The following is a 26624-nucleotide window of genomic DNA, read 5'->3' as shown; positions in this document are numbered from 1 at the left end:
TTCAAAGGTTGATCTCTATAATGTACATCTAGTAGGATCTGAGATCTGATAACTTATTCCTCCCCACACTTCCTTTTATAGATAAATATATAAGAGCCAGTTTTTTTCTTCTTGGGGGCAGGAAAAAAACCCTATATCTAATGGAAAAATAATGAAACACTTTAAACTGGCACACATTTCTGTCACATTCTTAGAAAAATTATGATAAAGTACAGTATTTCCTCTATATCGATAAATGAAAGCATTTCATTGTTAAACTAGTAGCAGAATATGAGTTACAATGAAAACTGGAATATAATGCCACATTATTTCACGTGTCACTAAAGTCAGAGGTACAAATGTGTTCATGCGTCAAGACTTTACGATTGAAACATTTATTTTGCCAGCAAATAAATCTCTATGCATAGCTATACATGATAGCCAATATGCTAACATGAAAACAAGGGTGCAATATGAAATATCAAATGGGTATGTTTTGTTCACATAACAATTTATATATTGAAGATGTTTCCTAAAATACCATTTACTGTTATTGTGTTCCCAGTCAAAATAATTTTTTATGCTAAGCTCCTAATGTAACTCAATATTTATATTGTTAAATATTTTTTAAAAATTTAATGTTCCAAATCTACCTTAATTTTCTCTATCTTTGACCTACCATTCTTTGCTCCACTCCTATTGACCATCCAGAACATGTGTCACTCCTCTTTTACATGTTTGTTAACTCATAAATGTTAAAAATAGCTATTACATCCCCCTTGCCCACCAACATCCACCCGAGGCAATTCTTCCCCGGGCTAAACAGATCTACTTCCATAAGTGTTTCCTCCTGAGTTCTAATTATCTCATCTTCCTGGTTTTCTATTCTTAAATAGCGCCAAATAATTGAAATTTGCTCTCAATATTAAATTTCTCTTACTTTATTCTGCCCTGAATACCTACCCTGTACTTTGTTCTATGTACCATACTTCAACCAGGATCACAAGAGGTTGCACCTGTCACTAGGAAAGTTAAACTTTTAAAGTACAAGTCAAATTTTTAGTATGGTATAAACACCTCCATCTTCACTTCATATATCCATACACAATGAATTCTGAATTTTGAAGTATAAATGTAATAGAATTTGTACTTTAAAAATTACATAGGTTGGCAGTTTTTATGCAAAAAAGCATTAAATACCAAAAAAGTAACCAGACCCAAGAACCAAGTTGTCATCAATTCCTTATTATGTTGACAGTATAAAAATGTCATGAGGTTCTTTTTCCTTCAAATCCCCATTTTAGCATGATAAATTATTTCACATAATCTAGAGAATGAAAGCATGAGATGATCATCTAATAGTAGCTGATATCTAGACTACATTCCGGTATTATTACCTTCATTTACCTCTCCTCCTGTTCTTATGCACATAACAATTATAAAATAGCTGGGCGCGGTGGCTCACGCCTGTAATCCCAGCACTTTGGGGGGCCGAGGTGGGCGGATCACCTGAGGTCTGGAGTTCGAGACCAGCCTGACCAACATGGAGAAATCTCGTCTCTACTAAAAATACAATATTAGCTGGGCGTGGTGGCACATGCCTGTAATCCCAGCTACTCAGGAGACTGAGGCAGGAGAATCACTTGAACCCAGAAGGTGGAGGTTGCGGTGAGCCAAGATTGCGCCATTGCACTCCAGCCTGGGCAACAGGAGCAAAACTCCATCTCAAAAAAATAAAAATAAAAATAAAACAAATAAAAATACCAAAATCATTTCTAAAAATAAGATAGTCATTTATAAGACGGATTCTCTAAGACAGAGCATTTAGTAAAATGGTTACAGTTTTAGCTATGATTAGCAAAAGCAAGGAAGTTCTTGTCTTTTAAGTTATACACCTGAGATCTGCTGAAATTTTTTTTTTTTTTTTTTTTTTAAGACAAGAGTCTTGCTCTGTCGCCCAGGTTGGAGTGTACAGGTGAGATCTTGGCTCACTGAAACCTCTGCCTCCTGGCTTCAAGCAATTCTCCTGCCTCAGCCTCCCAAGTAGCTGGGACTACAGGCACGTGCCACCACGCCTGGCTAATTTTTGTATTTTTAGTAGATATGGGGTTTTACCATGTTGGTCAGGCTGATCTCAAACTCCTGACTTCAGGTGATCCGCCTGCCTCGGCCTCCCAGAGTGCTGGGATTACAGGCATGAGCCACCGTGCCTGGCCTGAAAATTTTAACTAAATAAATGTGGTACATGCTGATAAACATGAAACGAATATTTGAACATTTATTGAGTGTCTAGGATGATACTTAAGGAAAACAAGTCCTAAACAATCCAAGAAGGCCATGGAGGGAATCCTCTAGTTCAATGCTGTGAACCAGAAACCTCTTCAGGCCTAAGTTTTCTCATCTTCAGAGCAAAGGGAAATAATTTCTACCTCACAGGAGTGTTATGAGAAATAAATGAAATAATCTGTTATATGGGAAATAATCCATAAATTTAGATCCCTTTCTTGCCTCTTACCCAACTTCTAACTTGAGGGCTGCAGGTATTAACTCTTCCTCACAGTGTTCCAGAAAACAGAATTCCTAAAATGTCTGTCCCTAGGATTATTTCTACGAGTTGCAGAAATAATTTCCCTTTTTTGGAAATGTCTCCACTTTCTATGGAATAGCATTAAGTAGACAAAATACTGGTAGTATCTATCAGTAGGCTTTGTTTGATCAGAAACAGACATTATCAACATTCTACATTTTCAATATAATGATAATATGCTGTTTGACTTATTGTCAGTAAACACAAAGAACTGTTACGATTTCAGTATTTTCCTGTTGATAAAATTCCTCCTTGAGAAATATTAGAACCTCATATATTTTACACACTAGAGCCCTATTACATTACCATCCATTGTTTTTATGTCCATGTAACTGGACCGTATTATTGAGATGAGAAAATCATATGTGTGTGGTTTAAAAAGAAACCTGTCTGGATGATGTCCAAGAAGATGATAACGAATCTGGAGTTAAGGGAAGGCTACAAAAGTGAGACTCCTGAATGTTTCAATATTTTAGGATCATCATTATCCTGGAAAAGTTTTTTGTTCCTCAAATGGCTTCTTATCCCTTGGATCAAATACATTGCCTTCAACAGTTAAATCCTAACATTTTGAGAGAATATGGTCTGGTTGTTTTAGTGAACAAAGGGAGCTTCAAAAAGTAGGAGGTAGAGATGCTAGAATCCAAACGTATACTATACAATAGTCAGTCAGGCACTGGAAAGAGACTGAGAGAAAGAAGCATCAGTGCATTGATGATATACTACCATTTTTTCAAGAACATAAAAAATTTTTGCTACAAACTCCAAGATTATAATTTTAAGATTGCTGTGCACATCCTTTTAGGCTACATAAATACACAACTAAAAAAATCCAAATATCTATTTACTAAGATCAAAGAAATGCTGCCAGAAGGCTTCCATCCACTTCTGAAGATCTTCTCTATTGTCAACTGCAAAAATCTGAGTTATAGCTTGTCCAGGAACAGGATTGATGACAGAGAAATTATGGATTCTTTTCTTGGCATCCTTATCCATTGCCCGGATTCTGGTTTCCTAAAAATTAAGAAAAAAATTTGGGTTTTGCATGAGAAAATTTCTGTAATGATCAAACAAATGTTTTATTGCTTAGCTACCATATTTATACCTGATGTAACCATAATCTTATTGCTGATCATTTGAAATTTAAAACATGTGATTTTGAGAATTTTTTATATTCAGACTCCAATCTTTTTTAAAAAGAATGCTTTATATAAAATACTGAATAATGTCTTATATTATGCTATATATAGCACTTATGCTAAATTACATGAGATTAAAACATAACCCCTGTTTTGATCTATCTCAGTTTAAGCAGAAGTTTAGTCTTTTATATACATCTTAAAATTTCCAATAAAACAAGTACAGCATGTCATAGCTATAATGTGGATTACATGTTAACAATATTTCAAATTAATAAAATAGAAGAATCAGTAAAGTATGTTTCTTATTCCAATATTCATGCATAATATCTAGTGCTATCAGTTAAAACAGTAAAACTGTAACTTAGTGTTTACTGTAGCAAAACAGTTAGGTTTTCCTCATTAACATTTATTTTGTAAGTAACATTCATTTACAAAGTTCATAGCTAAAGATCCATAAAGTAATATAATCTTTATAATGTTTAAATTATTTTTAAAGTGCTAAGTACAACACTACCGCAAAGACAATGGTTTCATTCACGCTGATAGTCTAAACCTTTTTTCTGAGTGATACTAGAATGCTATTATGATGACACTTATTGATTCTATACTTAGAAGATTCTGAGAAGTCTATTCCCAAGTCACACACAGGCACAGCCATGCCACATGGTAAGCTGGCAACTACATGTGGCTTTGACCAAGGAATATTGGGGGATAAAGTCTGTACTAGAACTATCTATTACACAAAGATAGAGATTTGATGCCTAGATAATGACTCACTTTCACTATTCTAGGGTAATGCTGTACAGTACAAGTACAATGTGAGCCACATATGTAATTGAAAATTTTCTAAATACCACAATAAGTAAAAAGAAACTGCTGAAATTAATTTAACGATGTATTTCATGTAACTCAGCATATCTAAAATATGTTGAAGGCTTTCATACTAAGCCTTCAAAATCCAGTTTGTATTTTACACTTTCAGCACATCTCAATCTGGACCAGCCACATTGTAAGTGGCTAACAGTCACTCCAGGATAGTGGCTACTGCACTGTACATAGTGGTTCAAGAGAATCATGGTCAAGCCTACTGTAATGTGTGACAAGGATATTTTGGCTGGTAGTAATAAAGGCTGATTAAGAATACAAAGAAATTCTTCACTGAGTAAAGTGTGAAGAGAGGCTATACAGTCACACACCAAAACCTACATATACATACAATATGTAATGATGTAGTCATTACAGAAGTAGCAGGGTTAGGAAGAAAAGCTATCCATTCCCTGAAAAATGGATAAATACAGGCAGGTGAACACCGTATATACTACACAAGGAATTCCCTTCTGAAGGAATAAATTCTTATTCAAAAACCGCAGGGGAAAAATGTATGTTGTATAAAGCGGCAACATAACTTTGAACCTTTAGAGTATCACAAAATATAACAATCATTAACTATCTTAGAGACAGTCTATCCTGTCACAGTAGAAATCTAGGAATGTGAGTGTCTTTAGAGGACTGTAATGGGACTTATGCCCAGTATCTTAATTTGATCATAATAGAGTCTTTTTACACTTCTATGTCTTGGTAATAAACTTTGTGAATTAATTCTTTTAAGTAATTACTTTTATTATGTAACAAATTTTGCCCTAAATGGTATCATTGGAGCTCAAAGATGCACCTAATCATCCACTGTAAATATAAAGCTTATAATCACAAGCAGAGAATGACTTAAGCTCTAGGAAGAATCTTTGATATGCTACTCTTATCAGACTAATTAAAGGTTAAATCATAGTAGGGGAAAAACCCTCTATTGTATTACAAAATAAAATAAAATAAAAAGTATTCTTGTTACTGAAATTGTGCTTCCCTTCACCAATTCCATTTTAATAAACATTTCTGACTACTTTTTGTATAAAGGATTAAAGTGGATTCAATCTTTAAATAAGGGAAATTTGATTTTTATAGATGAATTTGGATATTTTTACCAAGGTATCATTTCAAATGAAACCACTACATAGAAAATCTGATGAACTCAATCATTTATATCCTTCTAAGAGAATATAATGCAAAAATATATAAATACTACTGTATATACTCCATTAATTCTGGTAGCCATAAATATCACTACATTTTTAAAACATGAGAGGTTTTTAAAAGGTGCAAATGAAATGCAGAATTTGAATTAACTTCTATATGTTATCATCCAAAATAATTTAATGGAAAACTTTTAACCAAAAAAATGCATGTCGAAGAAAAAGTGATTAATACAAGTAAAGTTTCTTAGAGTGTCAGAAAGTTCATGCAAGCTGTTTTTTCACTGTGGGAAAATATCAACAATAGTTCTCAGGTCTTCAATTCTCAAAAAAGGAAGTGATTAGAAAACACTAAGGTGAATTTTAGGACTGTTATTTATGGGCATATCTCCTCTTAGGAGAAGTATCTCCTCTTAGGGTATGAAAACAAGGAACTTGGTAATTCCCTGCCTCCCCCCATATTTCTGCCACCTAAAATATTGCCTAGTACTCAGTAAATGGCTAAAAAATATTTAAAGAATAAACAAATGAAATAGGAAAAGAACAACTCAAATAATGATTAAAAAGTTTTGTATTGATATACCCAGATCCTAGAAATAATCTCCAATCCTTTATGAGGAAACGTGTTCTGTGAGAAGTATTCTATTAAGCCCAGCGTTTCCTGTATTGTTTTTGCTAATCTCAAAACTTCAGTTATCTAGGAGGTTTTATAGTCAACTTTTCTTGATTTGTAAATAGATTTGAGATTATTCACTGTGTAATTTTAATCTGTAGCTGGGTTTGCTCTTCATCAGTCTGCAATTTTTCACTCCATGAGATGGTGGTGTTACCTAGAGAATGCCAAGTGAAATCAATAAAAACATAAACTGGGAAGTCAATTTTGTAATAAAACATAAACTCTAAAGTCACAGGAAAGTTTCATTTAGGTTTTTAAAAATTATTATTTTGAATTGAAACTGTACTTCCTCCTCTTCATTTCCATATACATGGAAAATTACTAGATCAGGATAAGATTTATAAATTATGTATGTTACTTTTGACTATACGACCATAAAAAATGCACCCAGATTATGGTCTCTAAATATTCTTTACTAAAAAAATCAGAGCTTTTTGAAGAAATGGCTGACTCTCAGCCTGGACCAGGAAATGTATAAGATGATTCTGGAACATCTTGTCCTATCAGAAATCTAAGATTCCTAGGGTTATGTCAAAAGGATTCAAGAGTCAGCAAGAAGGGGCTTCTACTAGTCAAACATTGGACATTGATTAGAACATTGATTAGAATAGCAATGGCAATGGACAGACACATGACATGTATTTAAATCTAAAAATTCATAACGATATTTAAAAACTAACTCATTGGTCACCTGTGAGAGATGGTAGGAAACTATCTCATTGTTTTGGTAACTGACATATAAATGGGGAAAAACAAACGAGCAAACAAACAAACAAAAAAACAAAAAAAAAATCCAAGCACTTATCCTGTCTTCCCTATAAGAATTGTACTGCAGGGTAACCAAATAGCTGATGAAGTAGAGGCATTCCAGCTAGAAGGAATGTATAAATACTACCGGTTTGTAATCCTTAATGAAATAAAGGATCTAAAACAATGCTCATCAGTGGTTGTTAAGATGAGTGGAAGACCTAGATATATGATATGCTTCTTGATGAAAGTATATGACCCTTCCTAAAATGTATTCTTACTAACCAACCAACAAATCTGAATATGATCCAAAAATATAAGAAAAAAGGCAGGCTGGGTGTGGTGGCTCATGCCAGTAATCCCAACACTTTGGGAGGCGGAGGCAGGTGGATCACTTGAGGTCGGGAGTTCGAGACCAGCCTGACCAATGCAGAGAAACCCCATCTCTACTAAAAATACAAAATTAGCTGGGCGTGGTGGCACATGCCTGTAATCCCAGCTACTCGGGAGGATGAGGCAGGAGAATCGCTTGAACTTGGGAGGCAGAGGTTGCAATAAGCCGAGATTGCTCCACTGCTCTCCAGCCTGGGCAACAGGAGCAAAACTCCGTCTCAAAAAAAAGAAAAAGAAAAGAAAAATGGCAACCCAGGGATGCAGCTAGAAAAATCCAGACTATGGAAAAACCCTGCAGGATAAAAGATCAATTTCTTCAGCAAATAAATTGTCTACGGTGTGTGTGTGTGTTTGTAGGGGGGAGTTAGAGGTGTGAGGGAACATAAGCCAACATATTCATTATTATTATTATTATTGTTAAACTTTTAAGTTCAGGGGTACAAGTGCAGGTTTGTTACATAGGTAAACTTGCGTCATGGGGGGTCTGCTGTAAAGATTATTTAATCACCCAGGTGTTAAGCCTAGTAACCATTAGTTATTTTTCCTGATCTCCCTCTTCCCACCCTCCACACTCTCCGACAGGCCTCAGAGTGTGTTGTTCCCCTCTATATGTCCATGTGTTCTCACCATTTCGCTCTCATTGATAAGTGAGAAAATGTGGTATTTGGTTTTCTGTTCCTGTGTTAGTTTGCTAAGGACAATGGCCTCCAGCTCCATCTGTGTCCTTGCAAAGGACATGATCTAGTTCATTTTTATGGCTGCAGAGCATTCCATGATATATGTGTACCACATTTTCTTGATCCAGCCCACCGCTGATGGGCATTTAGGTTGATTCCATGTCTTTGCTACTGTGAATGGTGCTGCAATGAAACTATGCGTGCAGGTGTCTTTATAATAGAATGATTTATATTCTTTGGGTTACATACCCAGTAATGGGATTGCTGGGTCGAATGGTATCTGTCTTTAGGTCTTTGAGGAATCAACACACTGTCTTTCACAATGGCTGAACTAATTTACACCCCCACCAACAACGTATAAGCATTCCTTTTTCTAAAGAGACTTAAAAGACCTAATCAATCAACCATAATATGTGGCCCTTATTTGGATCCTAACGCAAAAACTTACAAAAATTGAGACTAGGGATCTTAAAGACTGCCTGGATTTTTAACGATATATTAACTACATATAATTATATCTACATATGATAACTTATATATAAAACCATAAATTTTCTCAAGTGTGACAATTGGAATATTTACAAGTAAAATGATATGGTCTCTGGGATTTGCTTCAAAATATATCTAATGTGGGGGCAGTGTGTGAGAGTACAAATGGATTCATTTATACTATTCTATGTATAAATTACCTTGAATTTTTTTCCAAAGAAAACAATTAAAAAATAAAATACAAACACAAAAACCAAAGTCAGTCTATTATTAATGCCTCTTTCTTGGCTGTAATGCAGATAATATCTCACATCTTCCTTACAAACATGCTGTAAAGATAAATGAGTTATTTGAAAAGTGTTTCGTCTGAAGTCCTGTTAATCAGCAATGAAGACAAAATGTTGGTGCTAAAAACAAGCTTTAGACTTTATATATACTCTAATGACAAAAAAGGATATCTTCATGTATACGACAAGGAATGTTTGAAATATGTAATGCACAGCTATAAGTTAAACCAACCATGAGGTATGATTAGTATCAGTTTAATATAATTATTTTAAATTTATATTAATTAAATCAGATGTAAACTACAGGAAAATGTTTGAAAAATTATTTTTGCTATATTTACTTTAAAAAATCTGAATAGTTGATATGATTAGATATTAAGGAAACTAACATAATTGGATTAAAATCCCATGTGCTTCATAATAATTTTGCTTTCTAGGTTCCATGATAAATATAACAAAAGTATTTTCAAAACAATTTATCCAAGGTCTACTACACTAAGTAGTGTTATTGACTTGTTTAGTACAGATTTTATTAAAATGAATGATGTATATAATATTTAAAACAAGAAAAGACTTGATCTCAAAGACTCACACTTTTTTTTAACCATCACACCCCTCACCATATTGACAATGGATGAAGCTTTAGTTAACAAAATGCTTTCTATAATGTGTAGGAAATTCAGTTAACTACCTGTTATTGAGAATGTCTTGCTCAAGAACATTCTTGTAAAGTTTTCTGAATTTGAAGCAATCACTTTTAAGTAAATTGCCCTTTCAAATTTGGATTGACAATGGGAGGGGAATAGCTTTTAGGCTTTTCTTCCCTTAATGTGACTATTTCCACAGACGGCTCCCTATGAAAATTAATGAACTAACTTAGCCTTACAAGAAATGCCATTTAGAAGGACAAGAATTATAGCTTGAGAACAGATCCCGTGACCTAAATAACAGAACTATTATTTATATACCTTAGCAACTGTGAAATTTATGTTTTCAAATAATTTTTAAGTAGCATTAAGGAAAATTATTTTCATGAGAAAAGAAGACAACCAAAAGACAAAAAACTCTGATTTGTATTTAATGTTTAACATTATTAAGCTTAAAGATCTTAGAGACCAACCATTAGAAATATACTAAAAACTAAGAGAAACACTATTCTTTTTTCCTGAGATGGAGTCTCACTCTGTCACCCAGGCTGGAGTGCAGTGGCACAATCTCAGCTCACTGCAACCTCCACCTCCCAAGTTCAAGCAATTATCCTGCCTTAGCCTCCCAAGTAACTGGGACTACAGGCGTGTGTCACCATGCCTGGCTAATTTTTTGTGTTTTTAGTAGAGATGAGGTTTCACCCTGTTAGCCAGGATGGTCTCGATCTCCTGATCTCGTGATCCGCCCGCGCTGACCTCCCAAAGTGCTGGGATTACAGGCATGAGCTACCACACCCAGCCGAGAAACACTATTCTTAAAAGTTTTATTTGATCCTTACCTGCTGTATCAGAAAATACCAAACTGGTTTTTATCCTTTGTTTATTTAAGAATACATTGTTCGAGACCACCCTGGGCAACATGGTGAAACTCCATCACTACTTTAAAAAAAAAAAAAAATTCTGGGGTAATTAACACTTTTAGGTAAATAATAGTTATGGTCAGTAGCTAGCTGTTTTGTAGGCACTACCAACAGGGCACAGCGAAAACTTCAAAAATTAGCCGGGCATGGTGGTAGGTGCCTATAATCCCAGCTACTCAGGAGGCTGAGGCAGGAGAATAGCTGGAACCCGGGAGGTGGAGGTTGCAGTGAGCCAAGATGGCACCACTGCAATCCAGCCTGGGCAACAGAGTAAGACTCCGTCTCAAAAATAAATAAATAAATAAATAGAAAAAAAAAAAAAGAATATACTAAGAAGCTGGGTATGGTGGCTCATACTTGTAATCCCAGCACTTTGGGAGGCTGAGGCAGGCAGACTGCTTGAGCCCAGGAGTTTGAGACCAGCCTGGGTAACATGGTGAAACCCTGTCTCTACAAAAAATACAAAAATTAGCCAGGTGTGGTGGCATGTACTTGTAGTTCCAGCTACTAGGGAGGTTAAGGTGGGAGGATCCCTTGTGTCTGGGAGGTGGAGGCTGCAGTCAGCTGTGATAGCACCATTGCACTCCAGCCTGAGAGACAGGGCCAGACCCTGTCTCAAACAAACAAACAAACAAACAAACAAACACAAAACCAAAAAGAAAATGCTAATAGCATGTCTCCCTTACAAATTTGCAAGGTAAGAAAAACAATCAAAATATCTACCTTAGATTTAAAAACCACGTAATTTAAAACACTGAACAGGTAAAAACCTATTAATTTATCACTATATGGACAGTGAAGGTAGGGCAGGGAGGAAGATAACACTCATCTGCTACCCCTGGAGGGAGTAATATCAACTCCAATATATATTACCAATACCAATGCAATACCAATACACGACACCAACTTCTTACCCTGAAAATTGGCAATTAAGATACCAAGTATTTATCCTGCCTTTTCACAAGAGACTGTAATTCATCCCTAGTTGATAAGAAAAACTTCTTTACAAAAAGAATGCCAAAAGGAAGGACATATGTAGAAGGAAAGTAGCATGAGAAAATCACCCAGAATCTCCCGTGTAATAACTGATTTAGGCAAAGACAATCACAGGTGGCTAAAACCATTATGTGAAAGATTGTTAGAAAACAAACACAGTCACACAGTGCCAAAGTGTCTCCTCACTGACTACTTGCTAATAGTAAAGAGGGAAGATCACTTTATGTTGGTGAGAGGGCATCAACAGTAGTGGCGACAACCTGACCTAATAAGCCTCCTAACGGGAGGCTCTATAAAGTACTAGTCTGTCATCAACCATAAAATATTCTAATAAAAATATTTTACATAAATACAATCAAGCCTCCAGACCTCATTTACAAATTAGAAGAATTGTCAAGGATGCATAATTCCTGAATAATCCTGGACTGAAGACCTGAGCTAAAAGGCCATTTTGGGAAAATGGGGAAATCTGAATGTAGACTGAATATTAGGTGACATAAGAAAGTTATTTTTAATTTTCTTAGCTGTGATAATGGTATGATGATTATGTATCTATATGAAAGGTCCCTGTTTTTATTATTAGGAGTTACATGTTGAAGTATTCAGGAATGAAGTATCATGATATCAAAGTCTTATGTTCAAATGGGTCATCAAGAAATGTAGATTTAAGCAAAGAGATAATGTAAATATGACAAGATGTTAACTGCTGAGTCTAGGTGGTATGTATATGGGCCATCAGTATAGTTTTTTTTTTCAACTTTTCTGTACATTTGAATCATTTTGTAAGTTGAGAAAAAACAAAAATTACTTTAAAAGGAAAAATAATTACATAACAGTCATGTTTTAGGAAGTAACAAATATATTTCTTGACTGGGATAGTGCTTGATTTTTTCAATAAGGAGATCAGTGAATTCACTATTAAGAGGGAAGTTTTCAGGTGAATGGAAAAATTCAAAGGAAGCCTGAGGTAGAAGTAAGAACTACAAAGAGAAAAAGGCTTCTAAAGAGAAAAACACAGGAAATCAACACTGGAGAAAATTAAGATGGCAATATTGCAAAGAAGGAAAACAGAATACTTTGTCATCAGTTTCATCTTTGAGATTAACAATTAAATTATATTTATTTATATTCTATAATAATAATAAATATATCTTTCCAACCTTAACTCTTATTTCATGTCTAATTTTAAAAATGCTCTTTTGTACTTTAGACAGAAGTTATGTACAATGGAAGAGATAATTAAGTCACCGGTCCTCAAGGTCAAATGTAGCTCACATTGTCTCCAAGTATAAGGCTAAATCTATACAAATTACTAAATTAATAATTTTCCTGTGATATGTAATGGCCAATTGTGGAAGAAACACAGGAATTTGTAAGTCTGCTGATTTCAGTCATCTTAACAATGCCACTGATTGACTACAAAATCTCATTAGTCACCTGGCCATCAGCCTTTATTACCACAAGGAAAAGTAAATCAATTAAAATAGGTCAATTCAGTCAGGCCATATAAACATTGTCACCACTTTTCTGGAATTAGATCCTTGTCATCAGACTGATAATACAGACACACTGACTACAATAACACAGTTTTATTATAAATGTTCTCTTAAATTTAAATCGTAAAGTTTCCACACACATGCCTAAGCCATCGCCTATAAGTATACTATGGTTTCATGCTCAGAACCTCATTTTATAGCTACTTTTTAACTTTCAAAATTGATTTACAGTGATATGAAGAGAGGAAAAAGTCTAATTTTGCCTTCCAAATCTAGTCTAGCAGTACGCCTATGAGGAAATAGCAAAAACAGTCCATGAATTTTTATCTATTTTTTCCTACTCATTAGGAAAAGGGTGAGCCACATAATTTTCCTTACTAGTTTGGAAAGTTCTATCTGATCGCTAAGACTATTTCTTCACTTGTAAAAGAAATAATGTACCTGTAAAACAGGGCTGCCATACCTGCTTTGCCTACCTTAAAGGGCTGAGATAAGGCGAGTTAAATTCCTTCAAGACTGTCTTCAAATAAAACTAATGACTTTAAAAATATCATTTGTTTAGATTACATTTTAATTTATTTTATGACTGAATATTCTATGGTATAAAATATAAGAAAAAAATTAGTAGGATTTCATTTTTACTCCTCAGCTATTTAGTAAACGCCAAAGTAGACATAATCATATACACAGAACTTTTACCAAAATTATTTAAGCTGAATCTAGTGAAATAATTAGTTACACACAGATTTGGAGAAATTCTAAGAAGAAAACTGGCCTGGACTTTCAAAAAATGTCAATGTAATGAAAGGCATAAATAAATAAAGGCAGGAGGTGAAGGGCACAATATAGATGAAAGGAATCAAAGGAAATGCTGACCAGATGCAGTACATGATCTTTGATGAGGTCCTGGATCAAACACTAAATAAAAATTAGAAAGGATATTTTGGGGACAATTAGAGCAATTTCTTCTGTATATTAGATAATATTGTATCAACAATAAACTTTTTTGACAGTAGTATTATGGTTACAAAAAAGTGTCCTTGGCTTTAGGAGAAATATGCTAACATATTCAGAGAAGAAATGTTATGTTGTTTGCAACTGATTTTAAAATGGTTCAGAAAAAAATTTTAACTAGAGAGAAAGCAAATGTGGCAAAATGTTAACAACAGCTGAAGAGTCTAGATGAATGGTATACAGGTGTTCATTATTCTGTTTCAATTTTTCCATCTGAAATTTTCAAAAGACTAAAGTGTGAAAAAGCGGCAGGAAATACAACACTGCATAAACCAAACAAAATAAAAAGTTGGCAAGTAATGAAAAAAGCATGTCAATTTTTCATTAATAAAATTACATATTTCAAAAACCTAATTTTCTAAGCCAAAATAGATTCATTATAATACTGATGTATTATGTCCTTGATTTGTCAAAACAAAACAGTTTAAACAAAACAGTTAAATTAGGTGAATTTATATAATAAAAGGTCTCACTAAAAGACTTTCTGTAAGTAAAAAGCAGTGTGATTTCTAAAAGCGGAATAGAAATAGACAAAAATGTTATTATTGGAAAAGATCATGAAACTAAACTCAAGTCTTTATAGATTAGTAGACTGGTACCCACGGGTTTTCAGGAATACAACTATTATATAGAAGGACATACAACTTTACATTCTTCTTTAAAGGATAATTTCAAAGACAAGGAGAACAAATGTGATAGCTCATGTTTTATCACACACTTCAACTACACCAAAAACAAGCAAAGTAGAACAACTAGAAACAACTAGGGGCAGCCCACAGGCAAAAACCATGATATTTTGGTCTAGAAATGCAATTATTCTAGAGTAGGAATGCTCTAAAAAATGAGGAAAGAAAAATCCTCTAATCAACACTAGACTTGAACAATAGACAAAGCTAAATTTAAGACCGTGAAGTAGAAGAAACTAAGTCTGCCTTATATTGAAGTTTTCCTATAGGATTCTAGATGAAAAAATTGTAGCTAGATTTCAATAGTCTCCTTTGTATCAAACCAGTATATATATACTTGACAAATTCTCTAGGTGGTGTGGTACTACTTTTTAAATGCAGTATAAGCACTCAACTATTCTAAATGGACTGGCAGGCTTCTCTGTTCTGACAGAAGATTGGACAATTGCCCATCAATCCCATAAGAAATCAGAAAGTATAGTCAAGAATGTCTTTTTATGGCTTCATTTGAATACTAACTAGAAACAGCATCACTATAACATGAGCTAACAATTTATGTTTAATCTCAAGTAAATTCAGAAAAAATTTAAATATACTGTTAATGTGGAGTTACATTCTCTGCTTTAAAACCTATTTACTGGTATAGATGTCCATTACTATGTTTTCTTAGGAAATATACATTTTCTTATAACAGATAAGCTCTAATAGAAAAACAGAAACAGATTAAATCATATTTATGAAGTAACCTGTTTTTACCAATGCTTCTCTTTTATTTATAAGACAACAACAAGTAAACTGCACAGACAAAAACAAACTTCCTAAGATATATCTTTTTTTTCTCAAAATAGCATTTCCTTTACCTTGTTAATGGGTACTACCAAAGCTGGTTCCACTTTAGCTTCAATTTCCTCTGGACTGTAAAAACAATAGAGTTTACCTCCTCGCAAAACACAATACAGCCTTCTCCAACTAATCAGACCTTCTATCAATTGCTAAAAAAAAAACCAAAAACAAGACACTATCAATTTTAAGTTATTATCACTTTAACTCTAAATTCATCAAAATACTTATCAAGGTTAAATTATTTAGAATTTTTTAAATGTGATGGAATTATCCATTAATTTGATACACAAAAGGTTAATTGCCCCAAATCCAAGAGTATGTTAATATCAGAAAAGTTTGGAATTCTTAAAGGCATTAAGTGAAATGGAGGCAACGATTACCACCTAACTTTTACACACATAAAACCATAGATCAATGGTGTTTTAGAAAAGCTAGTTGATTAAAAATTAGTGCTTACAATGCTATAGCAATTCATCAAATGACTCAGGAAAATTATAAAAACAATTCTATATGTTCAAAATATTATTTTCCCTTACTGTTCTCAGAGCATCGGAAAATGGCAACTACCCTTTAAGAATGCAAATTTTCTTTCCTTCTAATGGAATCTTTTAGAAAAAGCTATTGATTCATTGAAGTTCACAATTAATTATTTACTGAATATAAATAACTATGGTTATAAATAAATCAGCAGTAGGTGGCACAGAGGCAGGCAGCTTTGGAAGCTCAGAGTCCTAAACCGTGCCAAACGCTGTCTGCCAGAAAGACCTTTATGTGAAAGGTGTTGAGCAGCCCTCATCAGTTTCCACAAGGAGACCTCTGTTGCTGATTATCCTGTTGCGGCTATTAATGAAGCAGAGGAGCATGGAGAGGTAGCGCCTTAGCCATCAACATTGCAGCAGGTCCCTCCCTGCCTTGTCATTCTTTTCACCCCGCACCCCCTACAGTTTATATCATAACTGTATATATATAGATAACTGTTTATATATAGATAACATTTAGAAAACTGACATTTAAAAAAAGACTTAAAAAATACTTCTCAATATCAGAAGGTGAAACAACTGCCAGTATATTAAGATTTAAAGTAGAGCTACAATTGTTGTAGGATATTTAAAGTCCTCTAACCTGCTGATTAAGAAATCCTGCAAATGCATCCTCAGCCATACAAGCTGGCTGGGCAACTAGTCGGCAGCACATGTTGCCATACAGGGGAAGCCAAAATGAAGACTCCTCTATTTAAAGGAGAAAGAAAAAAAATCAAGTTATAAATATGTTTATTTACGGTCATCATATATTTTGATTTTTCTCTTTTTACAATTTTGTTTTGCTTTGTACAGAACATATTTTAGAATTAGTTTCATGTAAAGATTCATCCTACCCAAATATCAGTGCCATATTTAGTGAGAAAATCAAATATGAGAATAGAAAGGACAGGATAATATTAAACTGATAGTTTATAGCATGCTATCACCTGAATAAAAATGAACTGTTTAGTCTCTTGTTTGATTTTAATTATTCAATGAAAGTTGTTCAGAGAATATAAGTGATCTCATTTAATATAAAAACATTCTAATAAAGTAATTTACGTTTGTCAAATTCTACTTTTTGCTCTGATTTTCATTATAATAATTAGAAAAGTGATCCTCTGAATAAAATATTATTTCCCTTTGCAAGGCCGAGGCAGGCGGATCACTTGAAGTCAGGAGTTTGAGATCAGCCTGGCCAATATGGGGAAACCCTGTCTCTACTAAAAATACAAAAATTAGCTGGGCATGGTGGTGCATGCTTGTAGTCCCAGCTGCTTGGGAGGCCGAGGCAGAAGAATCGCTTGAGCCCAGGAGGCGGAGGTTGCAGTGAACTCAGACTGCACCACTGCACTTCAGCCTGGGCAACAGAGCAAGACTCCATCTCAAAAACAAAGCAAAACAAAACAAAAACAAAACCAAAAAACATTACTTCAGAGAACTTAAGATAACTTAATCAACATTTTTGGCCCTTCCTCCTCCCCTTCTCTTGCTGAATAATTCAGTCATAAGTCATTAGATAGAGCCCCCAACATGAACATCTGTGCCAGGACTGGAGAAGGAGCTGTGGTGTGCTAGAAATGGATGATGGAGACAGGCAGAATGAGAATGGTGAGTAGCAGGGGCTGCCTGCTGGAGGTATCAGCACCTGAAGGGGCTGAGAGGATGATGACACTGGGGCGCAGCCTAATTTGGGACTCTGTCTTGAGCAAGCAGGGTAAAAGAGGTATGCCTGGGAAGAGAAGTCTGACATCGAACATTAGAGCCCAATGAATGAAGAAGTAGCCCAGATTGAAGGAAAATTAAAAAGCATGATAATTAAACGAAATGTATGATTCTGCACTGTATCCCTCTGCCATAAAGAACATTATTGTGACAACGGGCAACATCTTGAATGGACTCTGAGGATTATATGGCGGTAATGTATTAGTATTCATTTCTTGACTTCAAGAGTGATGATGATGTAGCTCAATGTCCTGATAGTAGGAAATATGTATTAATACGTTTTGGGGTACAGACTATCATGTAAGCAACTTGCTCTCATATTTTTTTTGAGAAAAAAAAAGATCTTGACATTTAAGCTGAGTGTGGTGGTGTGTGCCTGTAGTCCCAGCTACTCCGGAGGCCAAGGTGGGAGGAGTGCTTGCACCCAGGAGTTGGAGGCCAGACTAGGTAATATACCGATACCCATCTCTAATTAAAAAAAAAATCTTTACATTCAACTGGCAACTTTTCTGTAAGTTTGACATTGTTTAAAAAAGTTACTTAAAAAACATTAAGATAGTCCTTTAATGAAGATACCTACCTGTGTACTACCTATCTATGTGGAGGAAAGCATTAAATAATTTATTCTAGGCATCAGAGTATAAATAAAAACCCAACATATGGCCCTTAGTTCACACTGGACCACATAAAAATGATTTTTAAAGTTTTCGCTGTGCCCTGTTGGTAGTGCCTACAAAATGGCTAGCTACTGGCCGTAACTATTATTTACCTAAAAGTTTTAATTACCCCAGAATTTTTTTGTAAAAATAGTAATATATATATGCAAGGCAGCGAAGGTTTGTAGTAAAACCAAAAAGTTTTAAACTTACCTACCCAAGATTCTACTATAGAATAGCACACAACAATGTTCTGAGACTATTCAATTTCTTTTTCATTAATATATTTTTAAAGTTGCTATATTTTAGAAATAAGGGGCTTAATCTGGGAAAAATAAATGCACAAGCATAATACATACAATTCCAAAATGCAAACACAAATAAACAAAAGTTATCTTTCCTAAAACAGGCAGCAAATGAAATAAAAATTCTGTAAAAGCATGTATTTCAGTAATACATGAGATCAACTTTGTGATTTGTAAATTTAGAAGTTTGAAAGCAAACTTCTTTATATAGGCAATCTCAGATTTATGAATAGTTTATGTTCTAAATATCTGTAAGTTAGTTGAAAAGTACAACATAAAGAGTAAGAAACACGAAGGATACAATGAAAAAGACTAACATAGGTTTAACAGGCATGCAAAAAGGACAAAAGCTACACAACAGCAGAGGCAGTTTCAAATAGATATGTGAGATTTTGTCCAAACTGATGAAACATATCAACAATGTAAAGAAGCTCAAGAAACCCCAAGCAGCATAAATAAACTCTACACCTAACCATACCATACTAAAATTTTAGAAAACCAAAGGCAAAAAGAAATAAAAAGATTACACTCATAGTGGTGACACACTGGCAAATGATTTACAACATTTATAATAAAATAATAAAAGCCAAAAATGTTGGAATTATATGTTCAATATTTAACAAGAAAAAATTAAAACTGCAGAATTAAGAAATATCTTCATTAATGAGGCAAAAGAAAGCCATCTTCAGATAAACAAAAAGAACAAGAATTCTGATATCAGCATAACTCACTAAAAGAAATTCTAAGGCTTATAATTCAAGCAGAGGGAAAAGTATCCCAGATGCAAGGCATAAGATACAAGTAGTGCATAGAAACATGTAGGTAAATCTAAATAAGTATTAAATCTAAATAAGTACTAAAAAAAAAAAAAAGAATTACAATATATAACAATAGCACATAGGTTAGGGAAAAGAGTTTAACTGTTCTAAAGTCCTTGTATTGTCTGAGAAAAGCACAAAACTATCTTTTAAGTTTAGTTTTTAGTAAGTATGAATAATGAAATTTTTAGTGGTAAATTCTAAAAAAATGAGAAAAAGGATGCATAACTTTAATTCAAACAAGGAAAAATTGCCTTAAAAGGCAAGAAAAAATAACCATGGAATAGGTGAGACAAATAGAAAACACAGGTTATCATAGATTTAAACCCAAATATACAGTTATTTGATATTAAATACAAAAGGACTAAAAGCTTCGGTAAAAAAAGATTGTCAAATTAGAGAAAAATTAAAATCCAATATAATGCTGTTTGAAGAGGCATGTTTGTAACATAAAAAGTACAGTTTGAGGTAAAAGAAGAAAACACACAATTTAAACACTTACATGCATCAAATAACAAAGGTTCAAATTATATACAGTAAAAATAAATATAACTATGGGTCGAAAAATCCACAATCACAGAAGGAGATTTTATCATACCTCTTGTAGTAATATAAAGTATATAGACTACAATCATTACTCCTAACAAATAATTAGCAAATATGGAACACACTGGTGAGTAAAACTGACTAATCTATTACAAGAATGAGAATTAAAAAACAGAGATGGTATAGAAAGCAAATATCAGAATGGAAAAGAGGGAACAAAGCTACAGAGGCTGCAGAAATTCAATAGATATAAGGATATTATAGAAAATTTAATGCCTATAAATCTCAAAGTTTAGATCAAATGGGTAGATATCTATAAAAACTTATTGAACTTATTGAAACTGACCCAAGAAATAGAAAAGCTGAAGAACCCTGTAACTATTAAGAATAATTAAATCAGTCTAAGAGATACATACTATCATACAGTAAGATACTATAAGTAATGAAAAGCATACATACTGAATGATGAACAAAAAGCAAATTACTAAGACAACATGATTCCATATCAAAGTTCAAAAGTTCAAATCAGGCAAAATTATATTATTTAGGGAAGCACACAAAGATGGTATTAATAAAACCATAAAGAAAAGCAAGGAAGTATATACCATAAAAATGGAGACATATGTACACCTAGGGTAACCGAGGGAAAGGAGTGGTAGTAATGTTCTATTTCTTGACATGTTCTATTTCTTGAGACAGGGTCTCACTCTGTAGCCCAGGCTGGCGAACAGTGGTACAATCATACCTCACTGCAGCCTTGAACTTCTGGGGTCAGGCGATCCTCCTACCTCAGTATCCTGAGTAGCTGTGATTACATGCATGCACGACCGTGGCCGGCTAATTTTTTTTTTTATTTTTGTAGAGATAGGGTCTCACTATGTTACCCAGGCAGGTCTCAAACTACTGGGCTCAAGTGATCCTCCCATCTCGTCCTCCCAAAGAACTGGGATTACAGGCATGAGCCACCACACCTAGCCTCATAATTATTTTTTAAACTACATATTTACATTTCATGAACTTTTCCCTATTTTTAACATAATCTCTCATTGTGAAACAAAAAAATACTGGTATAACATTATCAATCTTATCAGTACAGAGCCACAATCCTTACAACAGTAAGTATAATTAGGACTTTACCACATATTTTTATTTATTTTGCTTGGAGAAAATGAACAGAAGTAAATAACCCAAATCATACTTCCAAACTGCCTTACCAGCACTGCTCCATATTTTTTCATCATGAGTAAAATAACCTGGGAGAGTAGCAAGTGCTCATGCTAAGTTTTACAAATCTTCCTAATGACCTAAACCCCTTCTTCAGTTTCCTATATCTTTATTTTGGATAAACTATAACTACCACTGCCATCCAAAGAAAAAAAGGTAAACTATAACTACCACCGCCATCCAAAGAGAAAAAGGTTAAGATAATTTAACCCTACTTTCTCTTTCTTACATTCTCTGCTTCCTACCAACAGAAAGGCTGGCTTCCTTGATTTCAAATTTAAAAATAAGTCAGGTCTTTAATTTCCAGCTAGAAGAGTGGTGAAGTCATAAATTCCAAGTCAAAAACAAGGATTGAGCATACCTGAAACCTTTCTTTTCCCACTAAGCCTTGCAAGCAAATCTCAGTGTAGAGAAAGGAAAATAAACTTTTCTCCTTTGGGGAAGAGGGACAGATATATTTGAAAGAACCAACAGAATCACTCATGTCTCCATTATTTAAGCCGATATCCACTTGAGGGGAACACACTATAATTAGAAATATAGACAGAATATATGTAATAAGTAAAATATATACTGTACTTACCATTTCCATTAATAGACAGAGTATGGGTCTTGAAACTATCCTCAGCACTTTCCAAGGTTAGGGTAGTGTGAGCTAGCAAATTATACTTTACACCACTAATAGTAAGAAAGAAGACATGTTTTAAGTATTTTTGTATTTCTATTACTACACAAAATATTTGTATGTTCAAAAACAAATAATAAACAACCTGATTTAAAGATAAGCAAAGGACGTGAATAGACATTTCTCCAAAGAGAGGACAAGATCCAGCATTACATTCTGACGCATTACATTTCTCCAAAAAGAGAAATGTCTATTTCTCTTTTGTTGACAAATGGTCAACAAAACATAAAAAGATGCTCAGTATCATCAGTCATTGGGGAAATGCAAATCAAAACCACAATAAGATATCACTTCATACTCATTAAGATTAGTAAAACAAACAAAAAAAACAGTAACACGTTAGCTGGTATGTGGAGAAACTAGAACCTTTGTACATTGCTGGTCGGAATGTAAAATGATACAACCTCCGTGGAAAACATTTTGGTGGTTCCTCAAAAAATAAGAAATAAAATTACTGATCCAGCAATTCTACTCTGATATATACCCAAAAGAACTGAGAGCAGAGACTCAGATATTTGTACACCTAAATTCACAGCAGCATTATTGACAATAGCCTAAAGGTAGAAGAAACCCAAGTGTCTATCCAGGGATGAAGGAATCAACAAAATGTGGGGTGTGTGTTTGTGTGTGTGTATATACACATACATATACATAATGGAATATTATTCAGCCTTAAAAAAGAAGAAAATTCTGACATACTACGACATGGATGAATCTTGAAGACATTATGCTAAGTGAAATAAGCCAGTCACAAAAGGACAAACCCTACATGATTTCACTTATAAGAGGTACCTAGAGTAGTGAAATTCATAGAGATGGAATCTAGAATGGTGGCTGCCAGGAGGATAGAAGGAGGAATTAGTGTTCAACAGGTACAGAATTTCAGCTTGAGAAGATGAAAAACTTCTGGAGATGGAGGGTGGTGATGCTTGTACAATATGAATGTACTTAATGCCTCTGAATGTATATTCAAGAATGCTTTACTACAAAAAAGAAAAAAATTTAGATATAATAGATGACATTTTTCAACGATGCAAGTTATTAACTTAGCAAGTTTATCTCTATACTTTGTCAATAAAAATCTGCAAATTATTTGTTTTAATTCACACAAATGTCTCTCTGAAGGGTCCCCGTTCATTTAATAAATATTTACTGAACACTTAAAATGTGCCAAGTCCAGTGCTAGGTGATGGGCATTTAATGGTAAACAAGATTCAGCATTACATTCTGATGCAGGCAGAATGAAAAAAAGAGTAGGCAGAGGAATAAACCAAATACCAGCATTTGCAAGCTGGAATGCAACTTTTTCTATGAAAGAAACAAAAGAGATGAGAAAACTGAGGACCTATGGTAGGTAGGTGAACTGGGGAAGGACTTTCTGAGGAGGTAACAGTTATCCAGTGATAAAAGAATCTAGCCAAGCAAAGAATGCAGGAAAACATTCCAAGCAGAGTGAGTATGTGCAAAGGGAGGGCTGAAGGAAAACCAGTGTGGCTGGTGCACAGCAAGCAAGCAGCAAGCATGGTGCATTGCAAGGCTGGAAATACAGAGAGTAATGAGATCACCTGGAGGGTCTGTGAGCCCTGGAAGAGGAGTGGATTTAATTCTAAGTGTAATAGGAAAGTTGATAAAAAGTGGAATGATAGGGTCTGATTTATATTAATTTCCCAGGGACAAAGGCTATCTTTTTGACCAAACTCTAGCCACGATCCTCTGAGTCCTTTACTCAACTAGGCCTCAACCTTGGCCTCTAAGGACCTGAACAAACACTAGCATTGTTTCTAGCAGCTCTAACCTGCATCCCTAAGATGTCTTCTTAAAGTGCCTGCCTGAGAAAACTCAAGGCTGACAAAAGAATTTATTGTTTGTTCCAATCAAGAGCTGAAAACAGGGCCTTTGTCTTTCAGTCTCTGTGAGAGGGTAGGAGACTAATTTTGATAAATACCAGCTAGAACACCCAGGTGGGTTCCACATGGACCAATCCCCCCTTCCCACTATCTGGAACTTTTCACTTAACTAACTCTGAGCCTGACTCAACCTCTCCCAGTTTCCTCATTTTCCTTTAAAATGCCCAGTCGTCTCTACACTAATCAAAGTTGAGTGCAATTCATGTGTGACTCTTCTTATTGTAATAGCACATTACTGATTCAAATCTATCCTTACTACTTTAGCATCCAACTTTTTTTATTTTTCACAGAATGAATCTCCTTCTTCTGGTTATCTACATCAGAGATTTGAGGGTTTTATCTATAGTGTGAGAACATGGAGGACTTCATTACACTCATTCCATTTTTTTCATTATAGTTCCCTTTGTTGTACTTATGTTAAAATAGCACTTTTACCAAAATACCTAGAATTTCTCGTGATGAATTTCATATCCTGGCACTTCGTGGTGATAAAAAGTAAATTTATATTCAGTAACAACTGTATTTTCTTCTTTTTTTTTTCTTTTGAGACGGAGTCTCACTCTGTCACCCAGGCTGGAGTGCAGTGGCACAATCTAGGCTCACTGCAAGCTCCGCCTCCTGGGTTCACGCTATTCTCCTCCTTCAGCCTCCCGAGTAGCTGGGACTACAGGCGCCCGCCACCATGCCCAGCTTATTTTTCGTATTTTTAGTAGAGACGGGGTTTCACTGTGTTAGCCAGGAATGGTCTCGATCTCCTGACCTCGCGATCCGCCCACCTTGGCCTCCCAAAGTGCTGGGATTACAGGTGTGAGCCACTGCGCCCGGCAACAACTGTATTTTCTATGCTAGTAATCCTAATTTTTTTCATGATTTTATTTATTTTCCAAATCAGTAAAATCTCAAAACATCAACAAGTATATTAAAAGAGAGAGAGACAAAGAGAGATATAGAAGACAGTGATGTCTGATGGGAATTTATATTAATTGTGCTAGGTGTTATGTTTCATAAACCTCCTTTGTTTCTTACTAAATCTTTAATAAAGCCTCTGTATTACAAAAATATATATGCATACACTTAGTAAGTATGCAAAGTATGCATGCACTTCAATAAATAATAGCATACTTCATAGAATACTACTCCCTTGGAGAATGCCCCTTGGCTTTTACTATATCATTACAGATCAAAGATAACTCTCTATACCCAGTGTTTCCGGTCAATGTTTATATAGGAAAATTTATGTTTCTGTCTCCAAATTTCAACATAGCATTTTAAACAAAACAATGCATGAGTACATTTTCGAGTTACATTCTGAATTGGTATAATGTCAGACTCACACTTAGGCTTTTCAAAAGTTCACTATGTATCAACAAATCTTTACTGCTGCTAGAACTAAGAGAGGGGCAAGTGGCCATTCTCTGCTATTATTAACTTATTCTGAACAAGTTTCTACAGTGTCTTTCACAATAAGCTCTTATTTTTCCCTATTGTTCACATAATAAATCCCAAAAAAGTTGAAGTATTAAAGAAAACTGTGGAGAAAGAATCAAAGTAGGCCGGGCGTGGTGGTTCACGCCTATAATCCCAGAACTTTGGGAGGGTGAGGCAGGAGAATCACTTGAACCCGGGAGGCGGAGGCTGAAGTGAGCCAAGATCGTGCCACTGCACTCCAGCCTGAGTGACAGAACGAGACTCTGTCTCAAAAAAAAAATAACTAGACGGAGGTTTTAAATTGACAACACATTATAACTTTTCCCACTTAAAATAATGGGAAGTAGACTCACTGTGAGCACTTTAGGGCAGAATATGTTATTTTCAAGAAAAGATTATTGACAATAAGTGGGGTGCCTGCATTTGCCAGGCACTGTTCCAGGTGTTAAAACTACAACAATCAATGAAATGGGGGAGGAGAACGTATAAATATGTAAACATACATTTATATATTTATCTATTTTTCCTCTCTTATACAGGAAGAAAAATAGATAGAAAAATATATAATTGTATCAGGCCCATGAAGCTAAGTAAAGCATGGTGAAGGGATTAAGGTCAGGGGAGAGTGCTATTTCAGACGGCCAAAGGAGAAGAAGGCCTATCTGCAAAAGTAACACTTGAGTGAAGACCTGAAAGGAAGAAAGGAGCCACAAGAAGAACAGAAGGAAGAGTATTTCAGGCAGAGGACAATACATATAAAGGCTAAGGTGAGTACATGCTAGGTGTGTTTGACAAACAAGGAGGTCATTGTGACTGGAGTACAGTGAGGGAGGCAGAGTGATTTGAGATGTCCAAAAGGTAAGTAGGGGGCAAACAGACAGACAATACCACAGTCCTGGTGGGGCATGGTAAGAAACACTGGATTTGGAGTGAGATGTACAGCAAATGGTAGGTTCCGAGCAGAGTCATGTGCTATCATCTGACTTGTATCAAAATTAAATGATCCCTCTGGCTGCTATGTGGAGAACAGACTACAGAGGCCAGGAGTGAAAAATGAAGACACCAACTAAAAGTCTACTGCAATTGACCAGGCAAGAGCTGTTGCAGGCCTGGAATAGAATGGTGGTGGTGGGGTGGTGAGAAATGGTTCAGATTCCTGATACATTCTCTAAGTTTCAGTGCAAAGACAGGATGTGAAAGCAA

General features: G+C 34.8%; 1 protein-coding gene across 2 annotated transcripts in view; it reads right to left on the bottom strand.

Annotated features, from left to right (window-relative positions):
• RTKN2 (rhotekin 2) overlaps window positions 1-26624 on the bottom strand; it is a 75270-nt gene that overhangs the window by 8207 nt on the left and 40439 nt on the right. For both annotated transcript variants that reach the window (XM_054436007.2, XM_054436008.2), the window contains 4 exons: window positions 21985-22079; window positions 16729-16835; window positions 15624-15755; window positions 3415-3580 (listed from right to left, as the gene is read on the bottom strand). In XM_054436007.2, coding sequence (XP_054291982.1) covers window positions 3415-3580; window positions 15624-15755; window positions 16729-16835; window positions 21985-22079 — 500 coding nt within the window. The remainder of the gene's footprint in view (window positions 1-3414; window positions 3581-15623; window positions 15756-16728; window positions 16836-21984; window positions 22080-26624) is intronic.

This window comes from Pongo pygmaeus, chromosome 8, assembly GCF_028885625.2.
Source record: "Pongo pygmaeus isolate AG05252 chromosome 8, NHGRI_mPonPyg2-v2.0_pri, whole genome shotgun sequence".
NCBI classification, from domain to species: domain Eukaryota; kingdom Metazoa; phylum Chordata; class Mammalia; order Primates; family Hominidae; genus Pongo; species Pongo pygmaeus.
Note: the sequence above shows the minus strand (reverse complement) of the source record. Positions and strands in the feature narration are given on the sequence as shown.